This window comes from Notolepis coatsorum, assembly GCF_963971535.1.
Source record: "Notolepis coatsorum genome assembly, chromosome: 19".
NCBI classification, from domain to species: domain Eukaryota; kingdom Metazoa; phylum Chordata; class Actinopteri; order Aulopiformes; family Paralepididae; genus Notolepis; species Notolepis coatsorum.
In genome coordinates, this window is record NC_140183.1 from 9,736,721 (window position 1) to 9,749,197 (window position 12,477).

At 45.8% G+C, this 12,477-nt stretch overlaps 1 protein-coding gene across 1 annotated transcript in view; it reads right to left on the reverse strand.

The window, feature by feature from the left end:
• The window catches only part of mboat1 (membrane bound O-acyltransferase domain containing 1), a gene marked incomplete at its 3' end in the record, with an annotated part of 85,443 nt that overhangs the window by 57,170 nt on the left and 15,796 nt on the right, over positions 1-12,477 (reverse strand). The window contains exons 3-4 of the mRNA XM_084335947.1: positions 12,048-12,125; positions 750-845 (exon numbers count right to left, since the gene is read on the reverse strand). Of these exons, the coding sequence (XP_084192073.1) occupies positions 750-845; positions 12,048-12,125 (174 nt within the window). The remainder of the gene's footprint in view (positions 1-749; positions 846-12,047; positions 12,126-12,477) is intronic.

Consider the following 12,477-nt stretch of genomic DNA (forward strand, 5'->3'; position numbering starts at 1 on the left):
ACAGACAGACAGACAGACAGACAGACACACACACACACACACACACACACACACACAGACAGAGACAGACACACACAGAGACACACACACACACAGACAGAGACAGACACACACACACACGCACAGACAGACAGAGACACACACACACACACACGGACAGAGACAGACACACAGACAGACAGAGACAGAGACAGACACACACATGCAGACAGACACACACACACACACACACGCACACACACACACACAGAGACAGACACACACACGCACAGACAGAGACACACACACACACACACACAGACAGACAGACACAGACACACACACACAGACAGACAGAGACAGACACACACACAGACAGACAGACACACACACATACAGACAGAGACAGACACACACACACACAGACAGAGACAGCCACACAGACAGAGACACACACACACACACACACAGACAGACAGAGACACACACACACACACAGACAGAGACAGACACACAGACAGACAGAGACAGAGACAGACACACACATGCAGACAGACACACACACACACACACAGAGACAGACACACACAGACAGAGACACACACACACACAGACAGACACAGACACACACACACAGACAGACAGAGACAGACACACACACAGACAGACAGACAGACACACATACAGACAGAGACAGACACACACACACACACGGAGAGGAGTGATTGCAACACCCTCTCCACCAGCGCACCACACTCACAGGTCCTTACCCAGAGAAGTCTGTGGACAGTATTCCATAGTTGAAGATGAAGACTCTACTAACTTGACAAATGGTCAGGTAGCCCATGGCCGTCACCATAGAATACCTATGTGGGAGAGCAAAGAAAAGAACTGAATCAGTTAAAGCAGCATGTATGGGATCGGAACCCATACCCCTGTTGGGTTCATACGTGACAAGATCAAAAGTAAAGTAAAGAGGAAAGCAGAAGAGTCAGTCCACTCCCCTAATAATGTTTTCCTTTATTGAGACAGTAGGACGGCTGAGAGGGAGACAGAGTAGAGGAGACACAGGAGAGAAGGTTCTTTATTGAGACAGTAGGACGGCTGAGAGGGAGACAGAGTAGAGGAGACACAGGAGAGAAGGTTCTTTATCGAGACAGTAGGAAGGCTGAGAGGGAGACAGAGTAGAGGAGACACAGGAGAGAAGGTTCTTTATAGGAAGGATGAGAGGGAGACAGAGTAGAGGAGACACAGGAGAGAAGGTTCTTTATCGAGACAGTAGGAAGGCTGAGAGGGAGACAGAGTAGAGGAGACACAGGAGAGAAGGTTCTTTATAGGAAGGCTGAGAGGGAGACAGAGTAGAGGAGACACAGGAGAGAAGGTTCTTTATCGAGACAGTAGGAAGGCTGAGAGGGAGACAGAGTAGAGGAGACACAGGAGAGAAGGTTCTTTATTGAGACAGTAGGAAGGCTGAGAGGGAGACAGAGTAGAGGAGACGCAGGAGAGAAGGTTCTTTATCGAGACAGTAGGAAGGCTGAGAGGGAGACACAGGAGATAAGGTTCTTTATTGAGACAGTAGGAAGGCTGAGAGGGAGACAGAGTAGAGGAGACACAGGAGAGAAGGTTCTTTATTGAGACAGTAGGAAGGCTGAGAGGGAGACAGAGTAGAGGAGACGCAGGAGAGAAGGTTCTTTATCGAGACAGTAGGAAGGCTGAGAGGGAGACACAGGAGATAAGGTTCTTTATTGAGACAGTAGGAAGGCTGAGAGGGAGACAGAGTAGAGGAGACACAGGAGAGAAGGTTCTTTATCGAGACAGTAGGAAGGCTGAGAGGGAGACAGAGTAGAGGAGACACAGGAGAGAAGGTTCTTTATCAAGACAGTAGGTAGGCTGAGAGGGAGACAGAGTAGAGGAGACAGGAGAGAAGGTTCTTTATCAAGACAGTAGGAAGGCTGAGAGGGAGACAGAGTAGAGGAGACACAGGAGAGAAGGTTCTTTATCGAGACAGTAGGAAGGCTGAGAGGGAGACAGAGTAGAGGAGACACAGGAGAGAAGGTTCTTTATCGAGACAGTAGGAAGGCTGAGAGGGAGACAGAGTAGAGGAGACACAGGAGAGAAGGTTCTTTTTTTTTATCCACTTTTTCTCCCATTTTCTATATTTTCTCCCATCCCAATTTCGTATCTTCCAATTCAACCCTCCCCTGTCACGAACGCTGTTTCTTGCCTCCCACAAGCCGGCTGTGGGCTTAGTATGAACGACCAGCTAAACTGAAAGCAATGTGGAGAGCTGGGCTCGAACAGGCGAGCCCAGCGTCTCCAGCATTCGTGGCGAGCGCCTTGCCCACTACGCCACGTAGCCGCCCAGGAGAGAAGGTTCTTTATTGAGACAATCCAGTGTGTGGTGGGGTGGGGGTGGTGGGCACTACACCCCCCCCTGCTCTTAATCAGCCTCAGTGCTCCCTCTCCAGGTGGCTAAGCTGGTCACCAAGGCCAAGGCCTCCACCTGCTCCCTTGACCCCTTACCCACAGTCCTGGTCAAAGCCGGCCTACCTGCCGTGTGCCCTACCATCGTGGGAATAATTAATTCCTCCCTGGAATTGGGCAGGGTACCCTCTAGCCCAGGGGTCTCAAACTCGCGGCCCGCGGGCCATTTGCGGCCCGCGGGATGATATTTTGCGGCCCCCTACTTGACATCAAAGTTTAGTGTTAATGCGGCCCGCGCGCAACTGTTTGCCGAGTCGTTGCGCGAGAGTTGGACGTTTTATGGGGCTGCGGCACTGCAGATATACCCTACTCCAATGATCCGCACGGACATTAGACGGTGTTGCACTCGCTACCCAGTCTGTTAGTAGCAGAGGCTCTGGCTAGTAGTGACGTTCGAATGTTGTGATTTTCGATGCAAAATAAATATTCAACATTCTCTTTTGAGACTCCGCCTCAGACTCTTATCCTTTGGCACTTGGAACTTGCTGTACTTTGCTTGCAGGTCTGCAGGCATTATTGCTGGATTATGAATAGCACCAACTTTAGCCACGGTACCGTTGTCAAGCTAAGCTAGCTGACCTAGCTCGTCTTCCCCGCAAGGTTTTCACATTGACATTTAATAACGTTAGTCAGCTAACACTAGTCAGTAGCTACTTGACTTAAATACGATGCACCGTGGGTGCATTATTGTTGATAGACGGACAGTGTCAGGTCCTGGAGAAAGGACAGGCCATCATCTGATTTGATGTAACGTTAAAGCGGATGTTGTTCCAACTAGCTAGCTTTTCAGCTAATGCTATCATAACACCAAGCAAAACACATCCCGTCCGAGCTCCCCGTCACACGCTCTGTCGGGGACAATGAAATTTAAGAAAGTGTATCTGCTGTTAAAATGACAAACAGCATCACACTTTAAAACACGTTCATTTTATAATCCTCACTCTCCGCAGGAGATAAATGACGTCATGGGATCGGAGGCTAGAATTGACGTGTACTCGCCGATACCAAGTCCTCACTCAGTGGCAAGAAGCCATTCTCTCTCTCTGATGCATACATAATAAAATAATGTATGACTGAAGTGATGGAGACCATGTTTGAAGGCAAACAAACGCAAATCCCCCTCAGATCGCACAGCAACCAGAATAACTGAAATACTGGCTGGTGATTTGATTAAACAGCTTTGTGATAGAATAAAAAAAAAATGCACAGTGCATTTCCATAGCTGTGGATGAGTCCACTGACACCACTGAGAAGCCTATGTTCTGAAGAACCGTTCATGTTCTGAAGAACTGTTCATGTTCTGAAATGTTATTGCTAAAGATTGAGAAGATTGGATCAGTTGTACTTTTTTTTGGAATACTTGAAACTCTTTTTTTGTGGAATATTTGATGCGGCCCAGCCTCACCCAGACTCTACCTCCAGCGGCCCCCAGGTAAATTGAGTTTGAGACCCCTGCTCTAGCCTCAAAACAGCATCCTGGAGATCCTGGAAAGAGCAGTGGCTGCCCAATTGCATCAACACCTGTCCAACCATGAGCTCTATGAACCCGTTCAATCTGGCTTCAGGAAACACCACAGCACGAGACTGCCCTCACCAAGGTCACCAACGACCTCCTCATTGCCACCGATTCTGGTCACATCAGCCTCCTCATCCTCCTGGATCTGTCTGTGACTTTTGACACAGTCTCCCACTCCATTCTCCTCAACCGCCTCTCTGACCACCTGGGTGTTACTGGGATTGCTCTCACCTGGTTCGAGTCCTACCTCACCGACAGAAAACAATCCATCTCCATCGGTATCTCCACCTCCACCCCTGCCCCAGTCAACCAAGGTGTGCCTCAGGGTTCCGTTCTTGGTCCACTCCTCTTCACAATCTACATGCTCCCCCTTGGTTACATCATCCAGAAACACGGTCTCAATTTCCACTCTTACGCTGATGACACTCAGCTCTACATCAGCACCTCACCCTCCACTCCTCTCCCCCCACAGCACCTCGTCAACTGCCTCCTTGACATCAAGGCCTGGATGTCATCCAATTTCCTGAAGCTAAATAGCAAGAAGACAGAGCTCATGGTTGTGGCCAAGCAGTCACTGCTCCGGAAGGTTGGCGATCTGCTCAATCCACCCTTCCCCAGAAGACCGCAACCTGGGTGTCATACTGGACTCCACCCTCTCCTTTCATTCCCATATAAAATCAGTAACTAAATCAGCTTTTTTCAATCTCAGGAACATTTCCTGACTCCGGCCATCTCTCCCTGACTCTGTAGCAGAGACTCTTATTCACGCCTTTGTCACCACCCGTCTCGACTACACAACTCGGTTCTCGTAGGGCTACCCAGCAATGCCCTGAACAGGCTACAATATGTCCAAAATTCTGCTGCTAGGGTTCTCACCCGCACCAAGTCCTGGCACCACATCACCCCCACCCTCATCCACCTCCATTGGCTTCCAGTCAAGTCCTGCATCAATTTTAAGATCCTCCTCATCACCTACAAATCCCTTCACTCCCTTGTCCCCCGGTACCTAGCTGACCTCCTCCATCCCTACAAGATCCCGCCCCAGAGGCTCCGGTTTCCTCTCCATCCCCACCAACAACCTGCGCACTGTCGGTCCCAGAGCCTTCTCTGTTGCCGCACCCACCCTCTGGAACTCCCTCCCTCCAAACATCCGTAGTGCTACATCCCTGCACTCTTTTAAATCCCAACTAAAAACTCACCACTTCACCAAATTTATAAATGACTGCCTGATTTCCATCTTTTCTTTTTTACTTTGTTGTTACGCTGTTCCCCTGATCCCTTCCCTTAGCTGCCCCCTACTGTTAAGCGCCTTGGGTCTCCTGAAAGGTGCTATCCAAGATATTATTATTATTATTATTATTGAACACAAACAATAATAGATGCACAAATCTTTGGAATCTCAAAACAACACATGTATCCAGTCCGAGTCTATGGATACAGGCAGTGTTCGAATTATGAGGGGGCCAATGGGGGCTCAGCCCCCATAGCTATAGTCTGAGCCCCCATAGTCAAGACCCCCTGTGGGGGTCTCTCAAAAAATTTATATAATTTTTTTTTTTTTTTTTTTTTTTTTACGAATTAGTATTATTTATGTTACCTAAATAAATTGTTAATAGATCATATTTTTCTTTTCAGTTTTTAAAAGAACCAAGTAATTAATGTTGTGGAATAGGCTGCATTTCACCTCCAAGCCGCTATGCGTCGCCCATGAGCGTCGCCCATAAGTTTAACGCTACTGCAACCTAGTGAAGAAGAAGAAGAAGCAGCAAGCAGGCAGGCAGGCAGGCTCCGTGTCCTGCAACTGAAAACATAAACACTAAACAGTACGCCAAAAAAAAGAAAGAAAAAAGGCTCAACCCGCCGCAAGGCTGTACAAAGCTGGACAGCTTTGGTTTTATAAAAAGGCCAAACACTGACGCTGTTAGTGTAGCAGCGCTACTGTCACTGAAGTTGACACTGCTAGTGCTAGTACTAGTGTTAGCTCTGCTGCTCCTGTGCGCAGTGCACCTGTTATTGTTACCGCGCCGGTTGCCACTGCCAGACCCGAGTCTCCACCACTAGACCTGGACTGTGCTGCTACTCAACCACCACAATGCTGGGGTCCGAGTCGGTGGAACTTTTGGAAAAATAAATATGGCTGGTTATTTGCCAAGGAGGGATGCATTGGCTGCCTTCCATGTAAAAACGCCAAGATATTGTTAAATAAATCATTTGGAGCCCATTTGGCAGAGCAGTGGATGAATGGGAGGGACTGTGACTAGCTCTCAGAGCAAGAAGTTGAGGAAGAGAATATAGTCGTCACTACTCGCTTTGGATAAAAGAGGTCAGTGGTTTGAATCCCGGCTCTTCCAGTCTGCATGTCGGTGACATGCTGCAGTAGTTACTTTTCTTCTTGTTGTTCTAAGAAGATGCTGCTACTATTTTTCATACAGTTCTTGATTACCTGTGCACATTTGTTTATAACATTATTTATTTTGATTTATACAAGTATTTATTTTATGTTCATTTTATTATCAGATGATAATGTTACTTACTGTATCCTGATAAATGCTGCTGTTGTGCCATACAACTATTTATTTTCCATTAGATTATTTTGTTAGTTTTTGATTTATAAGTGCAGAGACAAATAAATGTTAATTCAAGTTCATACATTTGGTCTCATTTTTCAAATTAAATTGTTGTATTTTATCAGATGCAAAATGCAAATAAGTAAATATGGCATTATATATCAGAGGTGAGTAAGAAAATGAACAAATATTGATGGTTAAGAATGAGCCTGAATAATGACATCACACAATAGTCTAATGATTAGAATGTTGTGTGATGTCATTATTACTTAGTATTAGACTAATCCTAATGAGATATTCCTCTAAATATGACTTCGAAAACAGCCACAATTCCAGGAAAAAAAATAGTAAAAAAAAAAATTCAGGGGGCCCCCATAGCTCTCAGGTGATAATTCGAACCCTGGATACAGGGAGCAGCATTGATGACACATAATTAGACTGGTCTAGCTCGCATGTCTGGCTGCCATTCATATTTTGCTGGAGTTTCATGTTGTCAAGGAGGGTTTCTCAGTACACTCCTCCCCCTTGACACTTATTAACCTATGGTGTGTGTGTGTGTGTGTGTGTGTGTGTGTGTGTGTGTGTGTGTGTGTGTGTGTGTGTGTGTGTGGTGTGTGTGTGTGTGTGTGTGTGTGTGTGTGTGTGTGTGTGTGTGTGTGTCAGGTTTGTGTGTGTGAGTGTGTCAGGTTTGTGTGTGTCTGTGTGTGTTTGTGTGTGTGAGTGTGTCGGTGTGTGTTTGTGTGTGTGTGAGTGCATCGGGTGTGTGTTTGTGTTAGGGCAGGGGTTTGTCCAAGGGCTTTTTCACCATCCTGGGACCATCCAGCCCAGGCACGATAGTTATCATCACCATAACATGGTGGATAGATGCCCTTAATTCCAAGTCCTGTGGGTGTGTGTGTGGGGAGGGGGTTGTGTGTGTATGTGGGGGGGGGGGGGGGGGGTTGTATGTGTGGGGGGGTTGTGTGTGTGTGTGGGGGTTGTGGGGTGTGGGTGTGTGTGGGGGGGGGGGGTTGTGGGGTGGGGATTTCATCCTCACAGAAAAAACGTACACACACAGACACACAGCGAGTTTCCTTTCTAAGCTTGTCTGACTAGTTTGAAGTGGAGACAACAGTGTTGCTACACCACAACGTTGGAAACACATGGCTGTGAGGTGATGTCATCAACTTGTCAACAAACCTACTGTACAGACAGACAAGACAGCAAATCCTAGATTCTGGGACAGAGCAGAATCATGTTGACCTGAACCTAGATGTCCCCCAACCAACCAACCTACCAAACTGGTATAGCAGCAACGCAATAATCTGAAGTATTGGAAGAATCCGCCCCTTCTTGAAAAAATAAGTCACTCAACACCCCCTGCAATCAACAAAGACCTTGACTACTGCAATGCACTGCTAGCTGGTCTACTGACTACCACCACCAAGCCACTTCAACTCATACAGAACGCAGCGGCCCGCCTGATCTCCAACCTGCCAAAGTCAGCCCATGTTACCCCACTTCTTAGGGACCTGCACTGGCTTCCCATCGCTGCACGAATCCGCTTTGGGGTTCTTGACCTGGCATATCGTGCAGCGAAGGGAACGGCTCCCGCCTACCTCCGGTCAATGGTCTCTAACTACACACCCTCAAGACCAGGGGCGTAACTATGGGGGGAGACACATGGGACATGTCCCCTGCATGTTTTCAGAATGCAGTTATACTGCATACATTGTAGATTCTCTCACACTCACACACTCACACTCACACACACACACACACACACACACACACACACACACACACTACGCACGTTCCGATACTCACGCGGCATTACGACTTGTCATAAGTGAATTGTATATGGAAACAACTCACCAAAATTTACTTGCACAACTGATTTAAAAAAAATATATCTACCCTTCACCCCCCCTACCCCCACCCCCGAGACCATACAACTATATGTAGCACCCCTCCGCCACTGACCACGCCCACAAATGTGTCCCCTTCACCACTGACAACAAAGTTACGCCCTTGCTCAAGACCCCTACGCTCTACATCTCCTGGCCGCCTGCCTCAGACCGCCTCCTATCAGAGCTACTGGGGGGTCATCAAAACGAAGCCGGCTATTCTTGGTCCTCGCTCCAAAATGGTGCAACGGAAACTCCCACCATAGTCAGGACTGCCGAAACAGCCCAAGTCTCCTCTGTCGACTAAAAACACACTCCTTCAATCAATATTTTAAATAAAGAATAATGTACTTCGTACAGTCTTTTACTATCATACACTTTGCTACTAAGTAATCTTCCTTGCCTATATTACTACCTAGTACCTACAATGCTAATGTTTAGATAAATGACAATGTAAAGATTTACATTTATTTGTCATTTTCGCTACACGTACTTCTCAAAAAATGTGTAGTTATTTTAAGCTATATGACTAAACCAGGACAGAAGTTTTACCTGTTAATGAAGGATTAGTAATCTTCAGTCTATTGCATTAGACTGAAGAGAAATTTACATTTAAATTCCATGTGGACAACCTTGCCTCCAAGTTGCGACAGAAAATTGGCTTCCTATACAGAAACAGAACCAGCTTTCCTTTGATTAGTAGGAAGATTCAAGATTCAAGAGTTTTATTTGTCACATACATACCAGGGCATACAGTGAAATGCGGGTGGCCATGCCCGCTTCGATTGTGCAATAATACTAATAACAAAATAGACATAAAAAAACAGGTAATCAAATATACATAAAAAGGGCATGATAAAATAGACATGCTAAATTCCTGAGATTGTTGGTTACGGATTTAAGGCACTGGGTCCTATATACAGTTTTTACTCTATATCCAGTGGCGTAGCGGAGGCCCCTGCAACCCCCGCTGTGCGGGGGGGCCCCGGAGCTTAGGGGGCCCCGCCCCCACTGTAGGCTATCCTCTTAGATTTCGTAACAAACAGGGCGCAGTGTGGCAGTGGGAGTATGGTTCTGCGGGGCTGCAGCTGGATGCATCTCGCGCAGAGGGCGGGCCCCCCCCCTCCCTGCTATGTTGTAATTATTTGCTCACCTGCGATAGGGCTAGCCGGCTGACTAATGTTCATTGGCAGGCTGGGCAGCGTTCAAAACACAGCGGGAAGCGCCGGTAAAAATACCCAAGCGGACGCGGAGCTCAGAAAAACAAGATGAGAGCGAAAGCCAAACAGGAGACGGAAAAGCTACGAAAAAGAACATCATTGTTCCAGCAGGCAGCAAAGGTATACTGACTCTAACGTTACTGAAGATGCATCGGCAGTAAGCTCCCCACCTCAACCCCCCGGTCAGCTCCGAGTCCAGGCAGACAGACAGCCCAGCCAGGCCCCCAGCCACGCTACAGCCGCCGAGACAGGTTAGAAGAATGGAACGTTTTATTCGCCATAACCAGTATGCTACTACAGGTTACATGTATGCATCAAAACGGTTACATTGTGTGTGTCGCTCCGCAGAGCTGAACGTGAGAGCGCGGAGTTGGGCAGTGGTCTCCTCTAGTGAATGAGAGTGTTGTTATTATTATTATTATTATTATTATTATTATTATTATTATTATTATTATTATTATTATTATTATTATTATTATTATTATTATTATTATTATTATTATTATTATTATTATTATTATTATTATTATTATTATTATTATTATTATTATTATTATTATTATTATTATTATTATTATTATTATTATTATTATTATTATTATTATTATTATTATTATTATTATATCACTTATCTCAGCACCCCCGCTGCTGAAGCCCTGATTATATTATATTATTATACAGTTCCTACTGACCCTATACTGTTTACAAAAGATGCTTGAAAAAAAAAACATTTAAAAAAGTAGCCTACAGCCGCCGAGACCCGAGACAGGTTAGAAGAATATAACATTTTATTCGCCATAACCAGTACGAGTAGCCTACAGGTTACATTGGAACTGGAATCTAATACGTAAATTTTTTAGTACATGGTTTAAGTGGCCGCGATGTCCAGTGTGATGATAATAATGATGTGTGTTGTAGCGGGACGGCCAGTCACGACATTCAGACATGGCACGAGATTATGGGTCATTGTAATTACGAGGATTTACTGAAACTGCAAGTAGTGTCAGAGCCTGCATAGGCGGAGGGTGAGCTCGACATTAGGGTCGGCTGTAATGGGATGGACCTTGCGCGGAGCGAGCAACATTTTCTCACTTTATTATTGATTTAGGGGAGTGGTCTGCCCTGCGGGGGGGCCCCGACATATTGCGCAACGCCACTGTCTATATCCCTATGCTATACTCGCTACGTATATCTAAACTATACTATACAAGAACCACATTGGTTCTTTCCTTAAAGTGACCTTTATTTTTCTCGTTCCTTTAAAGTGTCCTTTCCATTTTGTTTTAAAGTGACCATTTGTGTGTGAGCGATTGCAGCATGTGTGTTGTGTGTGTATGTGTGTGTGTGTGCTCATTATGTACTTGTGTGTGGAGAGTTCAGTGTTCAGTGTTCTGATGGCCTGGGGGAAGAAGCTGAAAAGAGTTGTTGAAGCAGTTTTCTTATCAGTCCATATGGTGATGTAATCTATAGGCATGCTTTCGGCCGCAACCCTTAAATCCCTGACTCTGTATATCACTCTGCCCTCAGATTCATCACTAATGATAGATACGACACTCATCACTGTGTCCTTTATGAGAAGGTTGGTTGGTCCTCGCCGATGGAGAGGCGCAACAAACACTGGCATTTTTAAGGCCCGTATTGGTAAGCTACCTCCTTATACTACATCATTGTTGGAATGGAATTTTGGGACCTATGGAACCTGTTCTAGTGACTGGCTGGTCCTTAAGGTCCAGTTTGCCCAGAACAGGGTACATCTGCATTTTGCTATGATGCCTCTAGCAGCGCTCATGGAATGAACTCCAACAGTCCTTACAGCTTGAGATTCTCCCAACCTTGATCTCCAACTTTTATCAATCAAGTTGTATGTGTTTTAATTGATTGTTATCCTTACTTGTCTTATTGTTGTGATTTTATGCCTTTTTGCTTAACTCTGTATGTACACTCGACGTGACTGTAAATGAGGGAACCCTCAGTTGTCTTTCCAGTTTAAATAAAGGTTTGAAATTAAATGAAATTATCCCCATGAAGCAGAATTTCATTGGAAATTTATTTTGGAAATGGAAGCAAAATTGCTGCTAATTCTCTCTTTTTATGATTCCATCCTCCTGAATGTCTTCCATTCCGGAGGGGTTTGGATATATGGTAAATGGTGCATTTATATAGTGCTTTTTTTCCAAAGCGCTTTACAGCTTATGCGTCACATTCACCCATTCACTCACACATTCACACACCGACGGAGGAGGTGACCATGCAAGGTGCCAATCATCGGGAGCAGTTAGGGGTTCAGTGCCCCGATGCCCGGGAACCTTCTGATTACCAGACGACCGCTCTACCTCCTGAGCCACTGCCGCTGTCGGATAAAGATTTCCATGGCCAGGCAGAAGTCTGTGCTTACCTGTGTATGTTGCCGATGTCAGCTTTGATCATGATAATGTAGCTTACAACCACCAGGGTCAAGATATGGGCTGAATACCTGGAGGAAAGGATGAAAACAAGAGAACACATTTGACATTTTTCTTTGGAATCCATCAATTCGAAATTGTAGGGCTCAACCAAATGTAATTTTCTTGCCATTCAAATATTAAAACAAGGCATCCAAATTAAGTTTAGAAGTGCAATGCAATACATTATGTCCCCAACAACCTGGCCCTCAACACCAAGGAGTTGGAGGTGGTCTATCAACATCGAGCGTGTCTCCAGCTTCAAATTCCTGGGTGTCCACATCTCTGAGGACCTCTCTTAAACCCTCAACACCTCAGCACTGGTCAAGAAGGCTCACAAGTATCTCTTCTTCTGGTGAACTTCAACTTCAAAATGTTCAACCA